The sequence below is a fragment of the Choloepus didactylus genome, chromosome 5 (genome assembly GCF_015220235.1).
Source record: "Choloepus didactylus isolate mChoDid1 chromosome 5, mChoDid1.pri, whole genome shotgun sequence".
NCBI classification, from domain to species: Eukaryota; Metazoa; Chordata; class Mammalia; order Pilosa; family Megalonychidae; genus Choloepus; species Choloepus didactylus.
Genome location: NC_051311.1, coordinates 40,749,139 through 40,774,378, shown reverse-complemented (window position 1 = coordinate 40,774,378; position 25,240 = coordinate 40,749,139). Strand labels below are relative to the sequence as shown.

The 25,240-nt window shown below is 34.4% G+C and overlaps 1 protein-coding gene across 4 annotated transcripts in view; it reads left to right on the top strand.

The window, feature by feature from the left end:
• The window catches only part of CUL1 (cullin 1), a 127,757-nt gene that overhangs the window by 54,045 nt on the left and 48,472 nt on the right, over positions 1 to 25,240 (top strand). For 3 of the 4 annotated variants that reach the window (XM_037835928.1, XM_037835926.1, XM_037835927.1), the window contains 5 exons: positions 10,108 to 10,282; positions 12,376 to 12,543; positions 18,922 to 18,972; positions 19,169 to 19,259; positions 19,970 to 20,133. In XM_037835928.1, coding sequence (XP_037691856.1) covers positions 10,108 to 10,282; positions 12,376 to 12,543; positions 18,922 to 18,972; positions 19,169 to 19,259; positions 19,970 to 20,133 — 649 coding nt within the window. Of the gene's footprint in view, positions 1 to 10,107; positions 10,283 to 10,883; positions 10,944 to 12,375; positions 12,544 to 18,921; positions 18,973 to 19,168; positions 19,260 to 19,969; positions 20,134 to 25,240 lie in introns of those variants that run through there. The other variant, XM_037835929.1, reaches the window with a different exon arrangement.

The following is a 25,240-nucleotide window of genomic DNA, read 5'->3' as shown; positions in this document are numbered from 1 at the left end:
TGGGTAGATAGCAATAGATTTCCTTCCTTTTGAACTTGAAATAGGTAATGAATTTCTTGTTCATTCAACAAGTATTTATTGAGAACCTGTTATATTTCAGGTACCATGGTTGGCTCAGAGAACAAATAAAGTTCCTGACTGGTGGAATAGAATATATGAAAGAAATGCAGTAAAGTGTGAGGATCCCTACAGTATAAGAGAAGAACACCTATCTTTCAGGTCACCTGGTTGAAATTTCTATTTCTTTTTGTTTGGGCCCATATCTACCTGCCCCTCACTTCCAATTGAAAATTCTTGTGCAATCATCTTGCACCTCAGACCCAAAATTTTATACTCTTTTGAAATAAAAAACTTTAAACATCTACGTTGGCATTGAATAAGTCCTCATGAACACTTTGAAGTTTCTCTTTTCTCTCTGTTGTGTTACGAACCGAATTAGTTTATTCTGCTTTCTTAGCCTATGGTTTTCAAATTCTTTTTTTCCCCAACTAGTACAATAAGGATCACATTCATATTTCCTAGTCTTGGCTGCTAACCTCAGTAAGTTATAATATAAACATATTCTGAATTCACATTTAATCTTCTTCTGATGTTCTGTGATACAATTCATGATCATTGGTGATGGAGGTACTTTTTCACCCGGAGTAAATCTCCTGGGCTCTTAGAAGACTGCAGGAGGATATGCTTTTAAGGATAACATGCCAGGGCATGCTCGTCCCTGGCTGCAGCTCAGCACTGGTCTGCTGTGCTGTCCTATCACAGCTGCTGCTGTCACTTTCCTGAAGTGCATGTGCCTTTGTACCTTGCCATCTCTTTTCTAGTGGTTGCAGTTGCAAGGGGAGTATTCTAAGTGGCAGCCTTTTTCCTTTCCCTGCCTATTGCAAAATTCTCTTTTCTTTAAAGAAAATCAAAATCTCATAGAAAAACAGATCAGTCGGAAGAAATAGCAAATTGTTCTCACCAAAGATTTATGATAATCCATATCCATTTTGGAAAACTGTCTAACTAAATAGATGTATTTGGACATTCTAATCTTGTACTTTTTATTCAGAAGTCTTAAATGTTAGACTTTGCTAATATAATGAAAATGGATCATGTCATATAAACCTAAACATATAAAGGTTTTTCACATCTTTTCCAAATGTGAACTATCTAATATATAGATGTGTCTAAAGACTTAAAAATGTGCTTCTACTTTGGCCCAGCAGTTGTTTTTGTTTTTAACTTTTAACTTTATCCCAAGGAAATAACCACATTCAAATTGTGTGAGTCTATTCAGCATATTTTATTAATAGGAAATGATGAAAAAACCACTAAATCTTCAACACTAAAGATACTGGTATTACTGTAGACAACCATTAAAAATACATTGAAGAGTGTTCATGGACATGCAATAATGTTAGTAATATTGTTAAAAGAAAAAATATGTATACTGTTAATACCCAGTGCACTGGCCTAGTTTTTTAAAAATTTTTTACACCAGCTTTTTGAAAGTGATTGTCTCTAGGTAATGAATTTTAGATGATTTTTTAGAATGGTCTTCATTGCTTTATAGATTTTCAGTGTAAAGCATGTTATTTATAAAAAGTTTATAAATTTTTATTAGCTTTCCTTAATTGAAGTGAAATTCACACAACATACAAGTAACAGTTTTTAAATTTACAATTCTGTGGCATTTAGTGTATTCACAGGGTGTGGGCAACTGCCAGCTCACTCTAGATTCAAGAGTTTCATCACCCCATAAAAATATCCCTCCTCATTAAGTATTCACTCATTGTTCTCCTCTCCCTCAACCCACCCTCATCCCCCAACCTCTGCCTGGTAAATTGAAATCTGTTTTCTGTCCCTATGGATTTATCTATTCTGGATGTATTTTATAAAAGGAATCAGACAGTATGTAACCTTTTGTGTGACTTCCACTCAGCGTCATGTTTTTGAGGTTCATCCAAGTTGCAACATAAATCAGCACCTCATTCCTTGTTATGGCTGAATCATTTTCTGTTTTATGTATGTATCACATTTTGTTTATGCATTCATCTGTTGATGGACATTTCAGTTGTTCCCCACCTTTTCGCTCTTATGAATAACGCCACTATAAACATTCATATACAAGTTTTTGTATAGACCTGTTTTTATTTCTCTTGGAAATATCTGGGAGTAGAATTGCTGGGTCATATTGTAATTCTGTGTTTAACTTTTTGAGGAATTGCCAGACTTTACCATGTTGCATTTCCACATTACATTCCCACCAGCAATATACCAGGGTTCCAGTTTCTCCACATCTTCGCCAAGACTTATTTTCCTGTTTCTTTGTTGTTTTTTTAACATTAAAACCATGCTAGTGGGTGTGAAGTGGTATTTCATCGTGGTTTTGATTTGTTTTGATTTGCATTTCCTTAAGGGTGCATGATGTTGAACTTTTTTTCATGTGCTGGCTGGCCATTTATATATCTTCTTTGGAGATTTATCTATTCAAACCCTTTGCCCATTTTTAAATTGGGTTGTCTTTTTTGTTGTTGCATTGTAAGAGTCCTTTGTATATTCAGGACGCTAAGTCTGTATTAGATATATGATTTGCAACTGTTTTCTCCCATCCTGTACATTGGCTTTTCACTTTCTGGATAATGTCCTTGGAAGCATAAGTTTTTCATTTTGATGAGGCCTAATTTATCTATCATTTCTCTTGTTGCTTGTGCTTTGGGTGTTGTACTTGCCCTCATTTTAGAAGGCTATTTTCTTTGGATAAAGAATTAGGGATTTCAAATGTCCTTCAAAATGAGTGTATAAACAAAATGTGGTATATATACATGATGGAATACTACGCAGCAGTAAGAAGGAACGAGGTCATGAAACGTATGACAACATGGATGAACCTTGAAGACAATGCTGAGTGAAATAAGCCAGAGACAAAAAGAGAGATATTGTATGTTACCACAAATGTGAACTCTGTGAAAAATGTAAAATAAATATTTTATATTGTAGAATGTAAGGGACCTAGAGATAGACAGCAACTAGTGAAGGGGGAATGATAATCTAGGAACAGATAAACTATTGAGGGTAATCTTAATGTTATGGGAATGCTCAGAAATGATTATGGTTTGTAAGTTTTCTTGGGTATGGAAGGAACATGTTGGAAGCAATGTAGTTATTTTAGGTCATTTGTTTTTCTTATTTTTGTATTGTTATGGTTTGTTAATTTTCTTGGGCTATGGTAGGGATATGGTGGAAGCAATGTAGTTATTTTAGGTTATTTGTTTTTTCTTATTCCTTTGTTTGAAATTTTTTTTTAATTTTTTGATAAAGTTAAAAAAAAGTATTAGGGATTTATAGTTTGTTTTTTCTTCAGCACTTAAAGATGTTATTACACTGTCTTCTGGGCTTCATAGTTTTTGACAAGAGATTTGTGATCATTTGAATTGTTTTCCTGTATGTCATTTCCTTGTGTTTTCAAAAATTTTTTTTCTTTAATTTAGTTTTCTGCAGTTTCACTCTGATGTACATACCTAGCATGATTTTCTTCATGTTTCTGCTGCTTAAGGTTTTCTGAACTTCTTTAATCTAAATTTGTCTTTCTCCAACCTTGGGAGATTTTTGGTCATTATCTCTTGAAGTATATTTTCTGCCCTATTCCTAGCCTTTCTTTCTGGGATTCCAATTACATATCAGATGTTTTGATATTGTCCCGCATGTTTCTGAGGTGTTATCCTCTTTTATTTTTTAATCTTTTTTCTCACTTTTCAGAATTGGTAATTTTTGTTATTCTGTCTTCAAACCCACTGACTTTTTCTAATTTCCATTCTGCTGTCAAACTCATCCAATAAGTAATTTCAAATGTGCTTTTCAATTCTAGAATTTTTATTTGGTTCTTTTTCAGAGTTGTTGTTCTGAAATTAATTTTTTTATTCATTGTAAGCATATTTTCCTTTACTTCCTTATGCATGGTTATAATAGTTGCCTTAAAATATTTCTCTATTAGTTCCAACATCTGAGTCATCTCCAGGTCATTCTGTTGTTGATTTTTCTTTTAAAAATGGTCTAATTTTCCTGTTTGCTCTTAGGTCAATAATGTTGGATTTTGTTCCAGTGTTGTTCCCTTCTTCCAAGACTAAACTACCGTTCAGTATCAGCTTCTTTTGGTTGATCTCTGGTGCCTTCTGATAGTTGTTTTTATATTTTTTCCAGAGTTTATAGTTGTTACCTGCCAGAAATTTAGTTTGATATTTTGTTTCCCAGAAACAGAACCAAAATTTAAATATAACTTAAAGGTACAAAGGCCACTAATACAGGCTCCATGGTGATATGAATTTTGCAATGATGGACTAGAGGTAGAAGGTATAAATAAGTTATATTTTCTGTCAGCAGAAAATCAGTAATTTATATAAAACTTGATGAGTCACAGAACAATATAATATGAGCACATTATTTAAAACATATGTACATATCCACCTGAAAAAAATAGTGAAAGAGTTGAAAGGAAGTTGCCACTGTTGGGTGTAGAGGTTGGATCAGCCCTCCTGTTTTTTGTTACAAGTTCTGCACTATTTCATCTCTGTAACTTAATATCCAAAGTTGATAGAAGAAGCAAATGAATTTGGGGAAACTAATATAACTTAGCAAGCACGAAATCTCTTAACTACTAATATGTTGTTTTCCATGACTGATTTAATGCTAATTTACAAATGACTATGGAGTTAAACTCTGGGTAGAAACTTTAAAACAACTTTTAGAAGGTTTTGTTTTCATTAAAGTGGTGTCTTTCAATCTGTTGCATGGGTCCTAGGAGTTCGTTGAATGTGTGTCAAGGTCCTCTTTGAGGAGGGGGCTGAGAGTAGTAGTTCGTGGTACAGAGAGGGCATGTTCTGTGGACTGGGCTTTTCTTCCTCAAAAAATACATTTCTGAGAAAGAATTCTGTGGCCCTGCTTTCTAGAAGGAACTATTGTTAATTTCATTTCTGAACAGATATGTAAACTTTTATCTGCCTGTCCAAAGGAATCATACTAACACTAATTTTCTTTTCACTTACTCTTTTCCTTTCCATATTGATTTGTGATTGTACCAAAATTCACTGATTCCAGGACCACCCTACCCCTCTCCCCTGCCTTTTTTGGTACCATTTTAATTCTTTAGTGCATCCTAAAGTTAATTTTTGGCAAGGTGTCATTTATGGCATAGTTGTCATTATATGCACCTGTGCAAACTTGATTGCAAACTTCTCTTTTCAGTTACCAAACAATTTAAGGACCATTTGCAGAGGAATGTGAAAGAAAAAAAAAACCTGTTGATACTTTCTTTTAATATCAAGAAAGCTCAGGATCAAAACTTACAAACTGATTAGGAGATTAGAAGAGAATGCTGGAATCAACTGTGCACTACTCCTAGAAAATGCTGACATACTTAATGGCATGGGGATCAATATTATGTGGAGAAACATCTGTAACAAAGAGTCAGATTTTATGTAAAAATATTTTAGAAACAACCAATGTATTTAGAGTTTCTTTTTTTATCTGCTTAAAAGATTGATATAAACCTGAGTCTAGAAGAGCTAATCTTTCAAAAAGTAAAAATTCCATCTATAAGGGTACACTGTATCATTTTCATTGGCAACATTTTCTTTTCTTACTTGAAATCAACATTATGAATGGTTTCTTAGGATAGATGAAATTGGATAAATATGTTGCAGTATTTAAAATCACTGTATATTCTATGACTGTTAAAAGCTGAATATTATTTCATCAAAAGGCTCCAACTATGTATTTAATTCTCTTATGCTTGACAAATAGATTATTTCAAAAATTTTTTTGCTGTTATGAATAATGCTATGGTAGTTTGCTTGGCTAAGTATTTGTTACTTCTATGATAATTCCTCTATGATAAATGCTTACAGGTTTAATTGCTGTATCAAAAGACATGTCCTTTATGGATTTTGAATATTTTCAGATTTTACTCCAGAAATTTGTGACAGTATATGTTCTGACCCCAAAGTATAGAAGCTCTCATTTTCCTGTACCTTAAGGCATCATCAGGTTTAATTATTTTTTTTAAACCTTCATTAATTTAGTAGGTGGAAATTAGTATATAACTGTGATGTTTTAGAGCTGTGCGCCGCCCCCCCCCACCCCAAAGCATGTTCTTAAACTTATTCATTCCTGTGGGTGTGAACCCTTATAAATGGGGCCTTTTGATGAGGTTACTTCAGATGCTGTAGCCCAGGATGGGTCTTAATCCTATTTCTGAAGGCCTTAGGGGAAGGTCACAGAAAAAAGCACAGGGGGAGCATCCAGAGGTGAAAGTCAATGGAACCGGAAGAGAAGGGAGAGGCCACCATGTGCATTGCCATGTGACAGGAGCCAAGGACCAAGGATCACAGCAGCCAGCCCCAGAATACCAGTATTTGGGAAGAAAACATGGCCTTGATTGGGACTTCTCCTATACAAGACAAGATGATAGAAATAAATCCAAATAGCAGTATAAAAGAGAGTGTAAGTGTAAAACCGTACTTGTCAATCAGAGCCTATCAGACTCGAAGTTGTAGGTTTCAGATGGTTTTAAAACGTGAATTTTACTCTGGTATACAGTAGTCACACTGAAAGATAAGGATATAAAGGTCTAAAGTAAAGAGATGGAACAAAGGTTATTTCAGGTTAATTCTAAACAAAAGAGATGGTGTAACTATGTTAACATCAGATGCTATAGACTTCTAATGCAATATTGTTGGAATAAACATGGTTACCTCATAATATAGGAAGAGAATTTGTATTTATTAACAGGGCATCAAAAATATGACATATTTTAGAGAAGAATGAGAAATTGACAAGTCCATAAGGGGATTTTAATAAAATTTCACAGTAATTGATAGGCAAAAAAGTAATGATAGATTTGAAACCAAAATTGACCAGTTCAATTTAATGATTCCCTGTATCCAACAATAGAGAATCGATGGGTTTTTTCAAGCACATGTAGAATAGTTGCTCTCTCAATCTTATCAGAAACAAATGGCAGAAGCAAATGTACAATGTTAAAATTTCTGTAATTTAAACTTTTAAACATGGGAAAAAATACTATATTCCAGTTATTTCTTTGTGGTGAAATATAAAAACATTCTTGGGAATGAGATACATCAAATTCATGGGAGTATTTGCCTCATGGGTAAGAGGGAGTGGAATTAGGAATACACAGTGTTTCAATTTTAATCTGTAATATTTTATTTCTTAGAAAGTTGAGGTGGAAGGGGTAGTAGTTGGAATAAGAAGAGTGTGGGAGTAGGAAGATATCAAAACTGGGTTGTTGACTTAAGAGGGGTTGTGTATTTGTGATTCTCTGTACAATTGAAACATTTTTTCCCCGTTCATATACTTTATACATTTTTCTTTGGAGATGTGTTTTTTTATAATACTATAATTTATTAAAGATAGTAATCCCTTGTTGACATTTTGCTAAAATATTTTCAAAATTGAAAATATAGGTTAATTTTAAAAATTATGGTATATTTTACTATGTAGGAGTTTTAATATTATGTAGCTAGATCTTTTTTAAAAAAATTATTGTAATTTCCCATTTTAATATTTTCACATGTACAATTCAGTGATACAATCATAATCACAACATTGTGCTACCGGCACTACCTCCATTACCCAAATTTTTTCATCACTGCAAAACAGAAGTCCGTGCCCATGAAGCAATAACTTCCAATCCCATCTCCCCCACCTCACCCCTAGTAATCTACTCTCTGTGTCATATGAATTTCCATAATGTCAGTATTTCATAAAAGTGGAATCATGTATTTGTCATTTTGCGTGTTCACTTAACATGATGTCTTTAGGGTTCTAGTTCTGCTTTTTTAGGTTTTAATTGTGTGGCTTTTGACTTCACATATTTGCTTTAAAAAGTAAACGTTCATCTGTATTTTCTTTGTTTTCTGGTTTCAATTTTCAAATTTTAATTCTTAATCCATTTGTAATGAATTTTGGAATACCGACTCTTTTTTGAAAGTCTTTTTCTCTAATGCCCTGTCATTTCTTCTGGTTTTATCCTTTATCTTCAAAATGTAGTTTTATTTAAATCAATTCGTAAAAAGTTTGAAATAAAGTTCTGGTTATTTTGATATTCGTGTATTGAAATATTTTAATATAGTGTATGACTGTATGCTTATGAAAATATTATTCATAACTGAACATCATAATAGATGATGGTTTAGTAACCTTTTGTTTTCCCTGAAGTTAATCATTGCTTTATTTTTTCATTTGCAAACTTTCCTTTGAATCTGTTACTAAATTGTTTTCTTACCTTCCAATAGATTCTCGGGACATTTTCCATAAGGCCCAACACATCAGGAGATTTAAAAGTTCTGAATTCCTGGAGCATTTCTTTCTCCTGGAGCAACCCTCTTCCTGGTGCATTCCTTTTACCTCTAAGCTGGTTGCTCTGGGGGCCTGTGGTATAGTTGTCAGTAAGGGATTTGATTTTGCTGTCAGCCTTGGAATTTTCTTTGTCTTTCTTTAGGTTGGCTTCTCTGTTTCCTGGATCTTGTGTCTTCCTCTTGTTTTTATTCCCTTATATTGGTGGAGCATGTCCTTCAGAAATTAGAACAACAGAGGACATTGGGACAGCAGCCCATAGTGTGTCTGTCTCTCAAGCCTCCTGGTTTCCCTTTGGAATGCTTGCTTTCTGTAGTTCTCCTGGCACCTCCCTTCACCGTCTGTCTGACAATCCCCTTCACTTTTTTAGAGGAGCTGCCTGTCCTGTTTTCTGTTTCTTTTCTTTCTTTTCACTTCTTATTTTGGTTTACTGCCTCATTGGAGGATTGTCGTCTATCATCTACCCTGTGAATTAATGGATTGAAGATAAAGTTTTTGAGATTATTGCTGATGCGAACGTCTTTAATCCACCTTAGTATTGATTGCTCTTTTACTTACAGAGTTCTAGATTAGTTTTTCTTTCAAATTTGGAAGATATTACAACATTGTTGCCTTGCTTCTAATACTTCTTCCCAGCAAGACGTCCAAGACCATTCTGATTTCTGATTATTTTTGTGCCCAGGGATTTGTTTTCCTCTAGGAACCAATAGGTTCTTCTCTTCTTCCCCAGTTGTGAAATTCACAGTAATGTTACTTTCTGTGGATTTGTTTCAATCCGTGGTTCTGGGCATGCAGTGGATTCTTCAGTATGGCAACTCATTTGCTTCAGTTGTGGGAAATTTTCTGATTTACTTCATTGAGGATTTCTTAATCAGATTTCAGTGTGTGTTTTTTCTTGAATTCCTATTTAGATGTTGAGTCTTGTGAACACATACTCCAGTTTTCCTGTCTTTGCTCCCCTATCTTCCACCTGTGTCATTTTTGCTATATTTTGTGGGACATTTCTTTCAGTTTTATCTCTCTGCTGTCACATTTTTAATTTTTAAGGTTTGTTATTTCATTCTCTGAATGTGGCTGTTTTATAGCATCCTGATCTTGTTTTCTTGTTTTGTGAATGCAATCTTGTATTTCCTGTGAGGATATTGATGTTGGGGTGTTTTTCTTAAGTTTTCTCCTTCCTGGATAGTTTCTGTTTCCTCTAAGATTTGGTCTTTATTTCCATTTTGGAAGTTTCTTCAGATGTTTGTTAATCCTTGATCGCCTCTTCTTAAATATATGCCTATGGTAGTACAAGTATTGCAGAGCTTTGTTATAGGCTATGGTTATCAACTTTTTTTTTTTCCCTGAAGTAAATGATTGTTCTGTAGGTTTTTGTGTCATTTTCAGCCTTTCCTTTGTACCTATTTTTTCAGTTCTTTTTAGATTTTCTAATAGACTCTCAGGACAGTTTTCCACAAAGTCAATCATATTGGGTAATCTGGAAAGTCTGAATAGTTTCTCAGCAAACGTCCTTCTGGAGTGTCCGTTCTCCTCGGCTGGTGTCGGTTCTCCTCGGCTGGTTGCTCCCTAGGCCTGCTGATAAGCATGTGAATGGGGCTTGTTGACTTTGGGGTCTTACTTCCACTCTAGTTTTTCACAGGTTTTGTAGGTATTTTGGAAACTTACTGATACTCAAATATTTTATAAGAAAAGATGTTCATATTAATCGCTGCAAACATGATGCAGGTTAAATTTCCTTAACCTTTCTCCAAGTCATGTTTATAACTACTGTACAAGTGTACACCAGTCAAACCAAGCACGAGGAGCTGGAGTCCCTCCTTCTAAATCTAAAAAGGGTCAGACACCTGGAGGAGCTCAGTTTGTTGGCTTGGAATTATACAAACGACTTAAAGAATTTTTGAAGAATTACTTGACAAATCTTCTTAAGGTGAGATATTTTACATATATATTGAGCATTTATAATAGAATTTCTTTAATTTATTGAAATAATGATTCTAACTTAAATGTTAAATCTTCTAGTGTCATTTATTCATTGTTGTAGACATTGACATGTGCATGAAGATTTTTCGGTATTGCTTAGTCTTTTACCTATTATGAAGATGAAATCTTCATAAGCCATATTCTGACTTTAAAAAGAAAAAACAAAACTCATTATTGGAAATGATTGATACCATACCGCATATTAACCATGTTGTATTTGGTTGTTAGAAATTGATGAACATTTAAAACATATAATTATGTATTGAGATTACATATGTTTTATTTTGAAGCTATGTTATTCTGTATCAAATGTATAAATATTTGTAGGTTGTCTAACAACTTAACCCCAATGGACTTTTTACACGTGGTCGTGTAGTGTATTTCAAAACTGTGAAATTGTACCTTTGTCTATTATGGATTTCACTATGAATATCCATTTCTTTTGAGTATGAGTCTTGCTTGGGCAGTGATGGAGTCTTTTCCCCTTCATTTTCTACCTTTTTCTCTCTCAGTCTTCATCCTCTCTAGCAAAGGCAGTGTGATGCCTTACATTCAGCCAAAGGATGGGCAAGTGGCTCCTTCATCTGGTGCTACACATATTGCATAGAGTGAGTGAAGACATCTATACTCTCTTCCTAGGAAATTTGCAGAGACTTGTCTGTGTACAGATTTTAAAGATTTTTGATACACAGATAATATGCAAAAATTTTGGCAGGTTCCAAAATTGTTAATTTATTTTACAAACTAATTGGAAACTTAAACATGAATTTAACAGACCATTGTTAATTGGCCACAAATTGTGACTGATAGTGTCATTTTCATGTTTCCTAGTGTGTTTCTAATGTCTTGCTGAAAGCAGTGTCCTTTTAATTTATATTTATAGATATAAATATATTTATAAATAAACACTTGGTGAAGTAGACACTATTTCATGTACTGAAGTGAAGAGCAGTATATTGTGTTGTGTACAGGTATTGAAAGTCATACTGTCATTGACATTTTTGCATTTTATAAAAGGTCATATGATCTAGAAGAATATACAAAGCTTTACATTTAAAGTTCATTTCATAGTATTTAAATTTAAATGAACTAAAACTTGGTTGTATCAAAATATGATCATGTTTTTGCATAGATTGTTGATTGTGTTCCATTTAGATATATGTGTATCTTTCTGTCTGTATGGAACTTGAGATCTGACAAGAACCTTTTATTTTACAGTTGAAACAGCCTCAGGGAAGTTAAATGGTTTGTCTCAGGTCCTTGGTTCATGGAGGAGCCACCTCTACTCCTAGCTTCACATTTAGTGCCATTCAGCTACAGTAATATACTAAAATTTGCAATATAATTTTGTTTTTAAAGGATTACTACTTTATGGTGGCATTACTACTTATGAAAAAAATTTCTAGTTTCCTTCAAATAAAAATTGTGGTCTGAATTATGGAAATCTCAGTAAAATTAATTTTGGTAAATACGTATTTTCTTTATTAGGTATTGTTAAAGAAAAAATATTGTACCATCATATGCATTTTATTTGTACAAAAACACAACAAATTGCAACAAAGAGCTATTCATTTTTATAACTTTAAATTTAAAGAAGGAAGATGGTGCATTAAAAAATTGAATTAGTATTGGCCATGGTTTTAAATGGTTATAAAGTCTTGTTAATTTTTTAACAGAGGGAAAATATCAAAAATAGAGATATTAAGGTGGTTTCCTCATTCCTTAATAAAGAAAGGAACTACCCTCATATTCTGAAAGTTCAGAGCACTTTTTATGAATGTATATGCATATATAATACCATGAAAGCAGTTCATTTATTTTGAAATGAAAGGATTTTTATTAAAATTCTTTTGGTTCAGCCCTCACTAGCTATATTCTTGTGAGAATATACATTAACTTATTTTTGTATACAGAATAATTTAAAGAACCTATCTGAAACCATATTTATCAGTGTATTTTAATATAATTTGATTTTAACTGATTTTATCTTTAATGTATGGGACAAATTAGTCATCTTAAAGCTTTAACTTTTTTTTTTAGGATGGAGAGGATTTGATGGATGAGAGCGTACTGAAATTCTACACTCAACAATGGGAAGATTATCGATTTTCAAGCAAAGTGTTGAATGGAATTTGTGCCTACCTCAATCGACATTGGGTTCGCCGTGAATGTGATGAAGGACGAAAAGGAATATATGAAATATATTCAGTAAGAATTTTTTTAAAAACTTTTCAAATGTTTATTTTCTTAAAATTGTATCATCTTTTCATAGGGGAATCTAGATATTGGGCTGTTTTCAGAATACTAGACTAAATTCCCTTATAATAATCTACTTGTGCTTTCTAGAATCTTCAAAAATGGAAATGCTTTGTCATGGAACATAAATATTTTACTTTTTTGCTAATAGTTCTTTTCTCCTTTTAAATTATAGACAGTTGTTGGTTTCTTTTCCAGTCAACCAGAGGACATAAATTAATTTCATTACTGATATTAAAGTGACTCAGCAAGATATTTTCTTGAATTTGTTTCTCTGAACTTTCTTTGTTTCACCTTTGGTCCTGCTTTCTTTTCTTGTCTGACCCTTCTTTCTTTCTTCTTCACAGTGACAAATCATCTGAAGTCAAATTAGGTGTGTCTAGGGCTCTCTTAATTTAGAAAAACAGTGTGGTATGTCTTTGTTTGTTCATGGTTATAGCACTGCATTTTGATTACTGCTTCACACCTGTTAAAGATGTCTGAAGAGGTGGGGAAGGAAAGGAATTTTCATAGGGAAAAGTTATTTCCAAATACTACCCCCAACATTGCATTTCTCCTGGAAAATGAAGTTCTTGCCTTCCAGCATCTTTTTGGATGTCATAATTCCTGATACTGAAATCTGATATTTATGCTACCACTAGACTTGAATATATTGTTCATGTTTTTAAAGTTATTTTTTTATAGATATTTTCCTTCTTAATACTGTTTTCATTCTGTCTTGTGATTTTTTAGTAGAAATACCACTCAGTAAAAGCTCTTTATATAAATTGAATATACATATAATCTTTTCAGAAATGCATGTTGTACATAAACCAAGTATTATCTTTAGTTAAATGTGGGGAAAAAAAAAATGTTAACATTCTATGTTTAAATGAATTTCACGAGTTAGTATTTGTGTGTTAAATTGTTATAAATTTGAATTTTATTTTAATTCTGCCAAGAAACAGTTTAAAAATCATGTGTGAATTCTGACTTCTCTTTAAGGGGAGCATTTTTTATTAATCATTTTTCTGATATAACCCCTTTGGGAATTTTAGGGAAATTAAAAAATAAGCTACATGACCTTATACCTTCACTTTAAAAATGCATCTTTCTCACACACATACACACACACACAAACACAGTTGTCTTCCCCACCCTTTTACCCCCTTTTCGTTTTTTTCCACTTTTCCCCTTTATTCACCTTTTCTTTGTTACTAATTCAGGACTTTCAAACCAAGGCAACTACTGATTCAGTAGCCTAGAATTGTATGCCTTTTAAAAGCACCACAGATAATTTGATGCATAGCCCCAGTTAAGAATTTTGTAGCGCAAACCTTCCCTAAATTTCACCGGGAACATTAACTTTTACCAGAAGGTGATGCCCCAGAATTAATTTTAAAAACCTAAAAACCCCAGTTCACTGTGTGGTGCTTCATTGGAAGAACATTTGTTAGATGCCTTGTAAACATAGGTAATTTGTCTGGTACCTACAGGAGGTCCCTTTATACTTCTGAAGTACCTCAGACAGATGTTGAGGTACACAATTTGGTTGGCCAGTATTAAAGCAAATTGTAGACCGCTGGTTCTCAGTGGGGGGGATTTTGCCCCACCCACCCACCGATCCCCTCCTCTGGGACAAATTTGGTAATGTCTGGAAACATTTTTAGTTGAGTACATATCAGAGATGCTCCTAAACATTCTACAATGCGTAGGACACCTCCCAACAAAGAATATTCCTCCCCTAAGCACCAGTAGTGCCATTGTTGAGAAAACCCCATTGTAGAAAATTTAATTGGGGTGTGGATGAGGGGAGATAGTGAACTAAAATTCTACAAGATGGGATGTTCTGAATTTTGTGTGGCTACACAACTCGATTTTCTATAGATGCTCTTAATGTACATGTTGTCTAGATTTTAGCTGCTCTCTAAGTAGAGGACTGTGCAGGGTGCCAATGGTAGAGCTAAGGCAGCTCTGCTGCATGCTTTTTTGTCTTTCCAGTAATGTTAAGAGAAGAAGAGAAATGGTTTTCTTGTGCAGTCCTTTGGGTCCTTGTACTATTTGTTTATTTCTCGGGAAAAAATTAGGATATTAGTGGGTTTGACATCAAGCCTGCAAACCACATCACATAATTTTATTCTGTAAAGTAGGGGGATTTCATTTTCATAATCTATGATGTGTCAGTTGATTTCATAATATCTGAAATTACTTGTTTTTTTTCAACATTTACTCATAATTACCTCCTTGAAAATTTTAACTGTTTCAGAAGTATTTGTTAATGAAAATTTTGTGGTGAGTTTGGTTACTTTGAATCTTTTTTAAACAGCTCCATTGAAAAATAATCAGCATACTATAATTTATAGGATTTAATTTACATACCATAAAATCTTTTTAAAAACAAATTAATAGGATTTAATTTACATACCATAAAATCTACCCATTTTAAGTGTACAATTCAGTGATTTTTAATAAATATGCCAAGTTCTGTAATCCTCACCATCAAATAGTTTTAGGATATTTTCATCACCCCGATAAGATGAGATTTATAGTTAACCCCTTTTCCTACCACCAGATCTAGGCAATCATTAATACTCTTTCCACCTCTATAGGTTTGCCTTTTCTGGACATGTCAAATAAATGGAATCATGTGATATGTAATCTTTGAGTCTCAGCACGTTTTCAAAGTGTATCTGTGTTGTAATGTGTCTGTATTTCATTCTCTCTTATTGCCAAATTACCACATTTTGCTTATTCAGTTGTTGTAGACATTTGGGTTGTCTGTTAGGATTATACTGCTGTGAACATTTACCTCCAAGTCTTTGTGTGGACGGGTTTTCATCTCTTGAATAGGAAATTTGTCTTTTGACAAAATTTTAGGATCTTGAGAGAGATTTATTTTACATATAAAGCCCCAAGGGTCCTAAATTCTGTCAGAATCAGAAACTGCCATCTCTGAGTGTAAGGCAGCTTACCTGGCTGAACAGAACTGATTTGACTGAAATTATAGCAGTACTTTAAAAAAACATTAGGATTTCCTGTCTCGTGATTATATAGCCTGCTAGAGGTTTTTAAATACGTGTTCTAATATTTTTTCAAAATATTCTTTCAAACCCATGCTAAAGATTGAGTCTTTAGTTTTAGATGTTATTAGTTTGTGTATGATTCCAACAACTTTTCTGTAACTCTTCAGATAGAGGCCACACCAGAAAAAATTAAAAGCACCACCCTTTATAATAAGGCTTAAATATTAGTTACCTCCTTAGACTAAAGTTACACTACTTTCTTAGTACCTCTGTGAGGAGTAAATGAAACATCTATGTAAGGTCCTTAGCACAGTGCTTGTACATTGTAGGTATTGTGTAAATCTAAAGCTATTGGTATGTTTTGTTGCTTTTATCAGAGAAGTAAGACCATGTCCACCATACTTGGTCTAATAGGGGGACCGTTTAGTATTCGACATGTCTCCTAGTACCAGATACCCAAATCCAGGAGATGATGGAAACATTAAAGGATTTAAACCCTTGACACTACAACATAATGTTCAGATACACTTGAGTAAAGCTTAGGTCATAATGTTAATAGCAGTGTGTGGGCTTTTTAAAAACAGTATCATGTTTTTAAACAATTTTATAGGTCAGGTAAATTGTAATTGAGATACATTATAAAGAAAATGTGTCAGTCTTAGAGGAAAATTTCTGAGATAATACAAAAAGATTTATCAAATAAACTTGTATTCTATTTTTTAGGGAGGAGAGATTACTGCAGTCAGCTTTTTCAGTTTTAAAAGACCCACATCCTTATGTTATTAAATCTTTAAATCAACCTTACTGAGGAATAATTTATGTACAGTAAGCTGTATCCATTGAAAATATATAATTTGATGCTTTCACAGTTGCATCCACCCATGAAACCACCACCACAGTCAAGATACAGAACTTAACTAGGTTTTTACAGACTGTTTCCCAAGTATTAAGAGACTATGCTGATAGCTAAAATTGTCTTCACTTCATTAAGTGTGTTAGGCCTAAAATTAAATTTTGTCTCGCTCAGGGAAGAAATGTACAGATTACATCCACTGTTACCCTTCACAGTGATATGAATCTTTTCCTTAAATCCAAATTTTCATTTCATTTTAAAATGTGGCTTATCAGTGCCTATACTTTGCCTCTTGAATTTGTTAATTCAAGAGAGTGACTCTCTAATTTCATCATGAAGATAGAGTTCTTTTATTGTGAACTTTAACATATATACATAACAGTGATAACTTTCAAAGTATGATTTCACAGGTTGTTAGCAAATTTCACAGAATGCCATGGGTCAGTTCCACAACATCAGCCATTTCCATTACTGTAAAATATAACATACATACAGAAAGGTATCAACTCTTGATTTACAACTCAACAAGCAATTATATAGGTAATTTCAAAAATTGATATGGTTTACAGTTCCACAGTCTCAGTCCCTTCCCTGTTATGCAGTACAAGGTATATGCAGAAAGAAGACCTTCAAGGCACAATTCAGTGAGCAGCTGTAGAGCAAATCCCAAGGGATGCCATAGGCCATGGTTCCACCATATCATTTACCTCTTCCCAGCCATTCCAACACCCCAGCATCCAAAAATGTATATGTAATTATATAAAGTTTCATTATTCATAGGCCTTCGTTAAATTTTATCTTGTTTGTTGCTACCCCTTCCTCTCACTTAATCACATTCTTCATCTTCAGGGGTGTCTAGGCAAAGAGCACCCTAACTTGTTCATATTGAAAGGGGGTGTTGACAGTGTGGGGAAGGTGGCTGCATCTAATTGTTGATCTTAAAGAGGCTGTTGCCTCTGAATTGTGGGATTTGTCTGTTATAGGAACACTCTGGTGGATTTAAGTTTCTGAATGATAAAACTTAGTGAATAAATCTTTTATAGAATCTCAGATAGGGATCTAGGTATTTGAGAACTATTTTTGATAAGGGCATGGCATACTGTGACCATTTGGGATGTCTAACTGGAGCTTGCATAAGAGAAACCTCCAAGAAAGCCTCTCAACTCTTTGGGAACTCTCAGCCACTCTGATTTCAGCTTGTAACCTTTCTTTTTCCCTCCTTTTGGTGAAGTAAGCATTTTCAATCCCTCACTGCCAGAGCCAGGCTCTCATTCCTGGGAGTCATTTCCCATGTTGTCAGGAAGATTCATTCTCCTGGGAATCAGGTGAAATTTATTTGCCGAATTGAGCTTATAAGGAGACAGACAACATCTGAGCAACAAAAGAGGTTCCCTGGAGGTGCCTATTCGGCATAATTATAGGAATGCTCAGTCTCCCATTTACAACCCTCAGCTTCACAAGAGCAAGCCTCCAGTCAAGGGCTTGATTTATTAAGTAGTGGGTTCCTGCCATCACTTAATATATATTCTATCCCAAGATAAGTGGTCAGTTTCGTACATTATCTTCACTTAGCTGTACAGTCATCATCACTCTCAACTTTAAACAATTGGCATAACATAATACATCCCAGAGCTCATCAGCTGCCAATTATTCATCCTTAGTATTAGTGTAGAGTTGCTAAGATATTTCTATTAAATATAGTCTTTAATACACAATGGGTAGTTTTCCCATACCACTCTGTTGTTAACCCTCTACACCAGTGTCATACCATATAAATGTATCATGCTAACACTTATTTAGTTTTGTGGTGCTACTCTGTGGATTACATGCCTTTAAACAACTGTTTACAAACATGTTCACCTTCAGTGCATCACTGATACTTATAATCCCATTAATGAATCATAGTCACACCTGTCCATTCCCATACCATTAAGGTCACCTTCATTATCATATCTGTATGTATTAGGTTATCGTTCCCTCTTCACTAGGTTCTGGCTGTCTCTAGGTCCACTATATTCTACATTATAAGACATTTATTTTAAATTTTTCACAGAGTTCACATTCCTGATAACATACAATATCTCTCCTTTTGTATCTGGCTTATTTCACTCAGCATTATGTCTTCAGGGTTCATCCATGTTGTCATGTGTTTCATGACCTTGTTCCTTCTTTCTTCCATGTAGCATTCCATGGTGTGTATATACCACGTTTTGTTTATCCACTCATCTGTTGAAGGACATTTGGATTGTTTCCATCTCTTAGAAGTTGTGAACAATGCTGCTGTGAACATCAGTGTGCAAATATCTGTTCGTGTCACTGCTTTCATATCACAAAGACAGATTTTTACCAATTTATAATCTAGAAATATTGATAAATATAATCTGGAATTCATGTTATTTACTATGGACTTTAGTCTTGGAAAAACATAGTAGGAGTATAGGCGTTTATATTTTTCCTTTTTTCTTTTTCATCCAGCTTGCATTGGTGACTTGGAGAGATTGTCTCTTCAGGCCATTGAATAAACAGGTATGTGTGTGTGCGCATCTCTTAAATGTCTTACAAAGTTCATTTCTTAGCCTTTGTCTTTTCTACTCCTTTTGGAATATCTCAGAATAACTCTTCTTGCACTGTTGAATGGATTTGAATGTTTAAAGGATGTATAGTAATGTATACTGTAAGGTATAATCTCTGCATCTCAATGTTTCCTATATCCTTTCTAAAGGTAACAAATGCTGTTTTAAAACTGATTGAAAAGGAAAGAAATGGTGAAACCATCAACACAAGACTGATTAGTGGAGTTGTACAGTCTTACGGTAAACAGTTTCCCTTTAATTTACTCAGTTTTCGTATCAAATGGCAATTTTAACAATGCTCCAACAGATTTATGTTAAAATAGTTTAATATTATCAAGAATAGTGTTAGTATTTACAAAGGTATTCATAATTCTCTTAAGTCAGTATGACTCAATTTGATTTTTACCTTTCAGAAAAGTTGTTTGGTCCCTATGCTTTGAAGAAATGTGATGGAATAGACATTTGCATTATTTTCTTTTCTAGTTTCATTGTGAAGGGCTTAGATATATACCGTAATAGAGTATCATTAATGGAGTTGAGTGATAATCAGCAGTATATATCTTAAAAAATTGAGATTGTGAAACTATTTTAAAGTAATATAATTTTTTAAAAACTAGGATAACATCACATTTCTTTAAAAGTTTTTAATTAGTCATATGAATTGTTTTTAAGTTTTTGAAAATATTAAAGTTCTGTAAATGAACCTCATGATAATTTTGAGGCATGCTTGATCTTGGGTTAGAATTACTTGCTCTTGTACATCTTGAATTTTCTTCTCTATTTTACTGAAACTGAGATTTAATATTGGTGAATATCAGATTTACTTTATGCCTCACCATTTCACATTTACTTTTTAAACATAACAAACTGAGTGCTCTACACCTTAAGTATATTTTGTCAAATGTACCATAGAATAGGATAATTGAAATATAGTTCATATTTATTTCTAGTGGAATTGGGGCTGAATGAAGATGATGCATTTGCAAAGGGCCCTACGTTAACAGTGTATAAAGAATCCTTTGAATCTCAGTTTTTGGCTGACACAGAGAGATTTTACACAAGAGAGAGTACTGAATTCTTGCAGCAGAACCCAGTTACTGAATATATGAAAAAGGTAAGCTTAAATATTGTACTTAAAGTAGACTTAAATTAAAAGTTGTTGCTATTGAAATGAGTTACTCATTTTAGTATATGCAGCCTTCTTCACAGCTAATTTGTTGAACAGCCACCCTGTGTTAGCCTGTGATGCCAGTAGTAGGTGCAAGTTGATTCTCCTAATTCTCCAAGAAACTTCTGTAAATTAATGTTAATCATCACTCAGTGTTCTCTTTATCAGTCTAAGAACATAACTGTAGAGCTGGACAACTTTTTTGTTTTCAGTTTTCTAGAATGTACTTCTGTAGCTAATGAGAGTTAGTCTTATGATATCAATGAGGAAATGAGCTTTTAAGAAAAACAAATATTCTCAAATTTTCAAACTTTTAGCTTTTGCTCTTTTCTGCTAAGATAGCCACTAAGAATCTAGCTTTAAGACATCATTTGAGTTTGTATTATAGGAAAGGTTCTTCTGAAACCACAGGACCTGAATGTCCTTGGTATGGGAGGAGATTCAAGACTGAGCTAAGTATAATAAATCCTTTTCTGTAGTAAGTGTTAAAGTGAAGTTTTAGTGTATGTTCCAGTTTGCTAATGCTGCCCTTTTGCAAAACACTAGAAATGGATTGGCTTTTATAAAGGGGGTCTATTTGGGTACCAAGTTACAGTCTTAATGCCATAAAGTGTCCAAGGTAAGGCATCAACAAAGGGTACCTTCACTGGAGGATGGCCATTGGCATCCGGAAAACTTCTGTTAGTTGGGAAGGCACGTGGTTGGTGTCTGCTTGCTCCCAGGTTGCGTTTCAAAATGACATTCTCCAAAGTGTTGCTCTTGGGGTGTTTTTTGTCTTCTCTTAGCTGCAGCTGCTCCAAAAATATCACCTTCAGTTGCTCTCCAGAATGTCACTCATGTCTGCTCTGTGAACTCCTTTATATGGACTCCAGTAATCTAGTTAACACCCATCCTGAATGGGTGGGGTAATACCTCCATGGAAATTATCCATGAAAACACTCAATCAAAGGATTCCAATCTAATCAATACTAATATGTCTTCCCCCACAAGATTGCATCAAAGATAATGACATTTTGGGGACATAATACATCCAGACTGGCACAGTGTATTTTTTTATTTCTCGTAGATATATAGGTATCCCTGACTTATGCTCTGAGGTATTACCTAGGTAAGTGTTCAGCAGACTTTGGTGAAGGGCTAGGCAGTAAATGTAGACTCTGCAGGCCATATGGTCTCTGTTACAGCTGCTCAACTTTGCTGTTGTAGCGCAAAAGCAGCCATAACAATATATAAATGGATGAGTATGGCTATGTTCCAGTAAAACTATTTACCCAAAAAGGGCAGCAGGTAGGATTTGGCTCATGGACTGTGGTTTCCTGACGCCTGACCTTAAGTAGACAAGGAGACTTTAGGGTATTTTGATCTAACAGCATCTGAGAAGCCGCTTTGCCCATTATTCCCTGTTCGCTTGGAGAGTGAACGGACTGCAAATTTACTTTTACCACAGGCAGAGATAGAAAGAAGAGCAATAGTTCTGCTCTCTAATCAAAGATTTTACCCATAAAATGTTTCTTATGTTCTAAATGCATTTTCCCATAAGAGATACAGTTATAAGTGGAGCTTAGAAAATTGAAGTATGAAAGTAGTCAACAAACAAATTTCTGATATTTGAAAATCTAACAAAAATAGAATCATTCCTAAGTATTAATATATGGAATATTAATAGTTCTTTTGGAAAATTGTGGGTTAAATTGGCTTTTGTGTGCTGATCTGTAACCTAACTAGTTTATTCAGAATTTCAAACAACTGCCTGACAAATAAACTTTTGAAACATAATCTGTTTTGAATCTTAGCATTACATGTTATTTCATTTTTACTTTGGCTGTATGGTTTTCATAAACACATTTTTTATCAAATTCTGTTATGTATGGCAATTCTTTTAAAACCATGTGTATTTTAAAAAGTCAGGCCTTTTGTCAGGGTACCTGTCCACATTAGTAGTGAGAACTTGTTATTTCTATAGACTTGTTAGTGATTTGGGATCACCTCAGTTGTCCATATGTATGATGCAGGGTAATGCTACATAGAACTCCTAAAGAAAGGAAATCTGATTTTAAAATCAGACATGAAACCAAAGGAAACTTGTGAAGCGCAAAGATTTCCAGTAACCTGGTCATTTCAGTCCAGCGTGAGCCCTGCCTTCAAGACAGCACTGTACTTCCTGCATCCTGGTTCTTTTAGTGGGGATTCCTTTCTAGAGGAGTTAAAGATTTGTCCCAAACCCAGCTGGTTGATACCAAATATGACTTGCAGCACATTCTGGAAGTCTATAATGAAGAGAATATGTAAACATAAAAGTAGAATGGGTTATGGTTCTAGCTTTAAATCCCTGCTCCACGATTTATTAGCTGGATGACCTTAATCATTCTGTTGCTAAGATTCCTCATCTGTAAAATGGGAGTGATAGTAATAATCATAATGAGAACTAAATGAGCATACATTTTTATAAAGTGCTTGGAATAGTGCCTGGCAAAGAGTAAGCATGACACAAGTGTTTGATTTTAAACACACACATCCTTCAAAATCTCCAGTATATGCCAAGGAGTATACAAACCCACAGGATAAAAAGTAGCTGACTTTTGGCGGTTGGATGTGCTGAGCCTTCGAGCATGGGACTTGCCCTTATGAAGCTCATTACCACAAAGGAGAGTCTAAACTTGCATGTAATGGTGCCTGAGAGTCTCCCCCTGAGTACCTCTTTGTTGCTCAGATGTGGCCCTCTCTCTCTCTAACTGAGCCATCTCGACAGGTGAACTCGCTGCCCTCCCCCCTACGTGGGACCCGACTCCCAGGGGTGTAAATCTCCCTGGCAACGCAGAGTATGACTCCCGGGGATGAATGTGGACCCGGCATCGTGGGACTGAGAGTATCTTCTTGACCAAAAGGGGGATGCAAAATGAGACGAAATAGTTTCAGTGGCTGAGAGATTTCAAATGGAGTCGAGAGGTCACTCTGGTGGACATTCTTATGCACTATATAGATAACACCTCTTAGGCTTTAATGTATTGGAATAGCTAGAAGTAAATACCTGAAACTACCAAACTCCAACCCAGCAGTCTGGACTCCTGAAGACAATTATTTAATAATGTAGATTACAAGGGGTGACAGTGTGATTGTGAAGACCTTGTGGATCACACCCCCTTTATCTAGTGTATGGATGAGTGGAGGAATGGGGATAAAAACTAAAGGACAAATGGGGTGGGATGGGGGGATGATTTGGGTGTTCTTTTTTCACTTTTATTTTTTATTCTTGTTCTGGTTCTTTCTGATGTAAGGAAAATGTTCAGAGATAGATTGTGGTGATGAATGCATAACTATGTTATCATACTGTGGACAGTGGATTGTATAACATGGATGATTGTATGGTGTGTGAATGTATTTCAGTGAAACTGAATTTAATAAAAAAAAAGTAGCTGACTTCAATAATTTAGGGAGAAAATTATATTCTACTAGAAAATAGAATTAAAAACTGATGGGCACTATTGAGATAAAGCATGAGCCTTCAAGAAATATTCTTCTTTGGGCTGGATGTGTAAATTCTTTAGAGGTCTTTGCTCACATTTTTCTGTTTTTAAAGAATATTTTAGGAGAAACAAATGAGAAGCTTTGGCTTCCCTTAGTAGAGACGGTTTTGATAATTGAATGACACTGGGCCACACTAGTGTTTTTAAAATCTCTTACTGTCTCATGATTAATTCTAATCTGAGCTATACAAAAATGTTGTAAGACTATCCTAGGTTTCTAATGTCATAAAAAACTTTAAAAATGAAATATACCTTAGGTTTATTTGCCTTCTTTTTTTCTTGCTGTGAACTGATCCTAATAGGATTAATAGCAATATTTGATTAATTTTATTCAGTTTTTTCTTATTTGTTTTTGAATTGAGGCCTCTTTGGTCTTAAATGATTTTGTACACTTAGGCACAGTTTGTCCTTTTTCTGCCCTCTTGGCCCCTGTAGAAAGGGGCTATCAAATGCTCCTGATGTTAGTATAAGAGTAGAAAGCCAGTGTATCTCAAAGAATGAAGCAGCAGTGACATCAAACTGTAATCTTTAATCTGAGAAGGGGTGAAAGTTTGTTGTAGAGGAAAGCAAAGGTTTAAGAGAGATGGGCTTCTGTGCCCATGGTCATTAAGTTCTTCAAAGAAACAGATAATAACTTAAACAAAAGAGGAAAAGTAGTGCTTTTTGGTTTGAATGTCCTGTATTTCATCAGCTTTAGTTTTTGAAGTATCAAGCTTAATGACATGTTAGAATGAAGCACTAAGGATCACTTTTTTTAAATGCACTTTTATCGAGATATATTCACACACCATATAATCCATCCAAAGTATACAATCAGTGGCTCACAATATCATCATATAGTTGAGCATTTATCACCATAATAAGTTTTAAATATTTGCATTATTCTCCCCAATAACAAAAATTTTAAAAATAAATAAAAATGAAAAGAACACCCCAAACACCTTATACCCCTTATCACTCCCTATTATTTATTTATTTGTTTGTCTTTATTTTATTACTCATCTGCCCATATACTTGCTCCAGGGAGTGTCAGTCACAAGGATTTCACAATCACACAGTCACACAATAAAAGCTATATACTTATACAGTCATCTTCAACAATCAAGGCTATTGCATTACAGTTCAACAGTTTCAGGTATTTCCATCTAGCTATTCTAATACACTAGAAACTTAAAGAAATATCTATATAATGCATAAGAATAGCCTTCAGAATGACCTCTTGACTCTACTTGAAATCTCTTGGTCAGTGAAACTTTATTTTGTTTCATTTCTTTTCCCACTTTTGGTCAAGAAGGCATTCTCTATCCCATGATGCTAGGGCCAGGCTCATCCCTGAGAGTGCTGTCCCACATTTCCTGGGAGACTTACACCCCTGGGAGTCATGTCCCATGTAGAGGGGAGGGTAGTGAGTTAATTTGCAGAGTTGTCTTAAAGAGAGTGGCCACATCTGAGCAACAAAAGAGGTTCCCTGGGGGTGATTCTTAGGCGTAGTTATAAGTAGGCTTAGCTTCACCATTGGAGAGATAGGT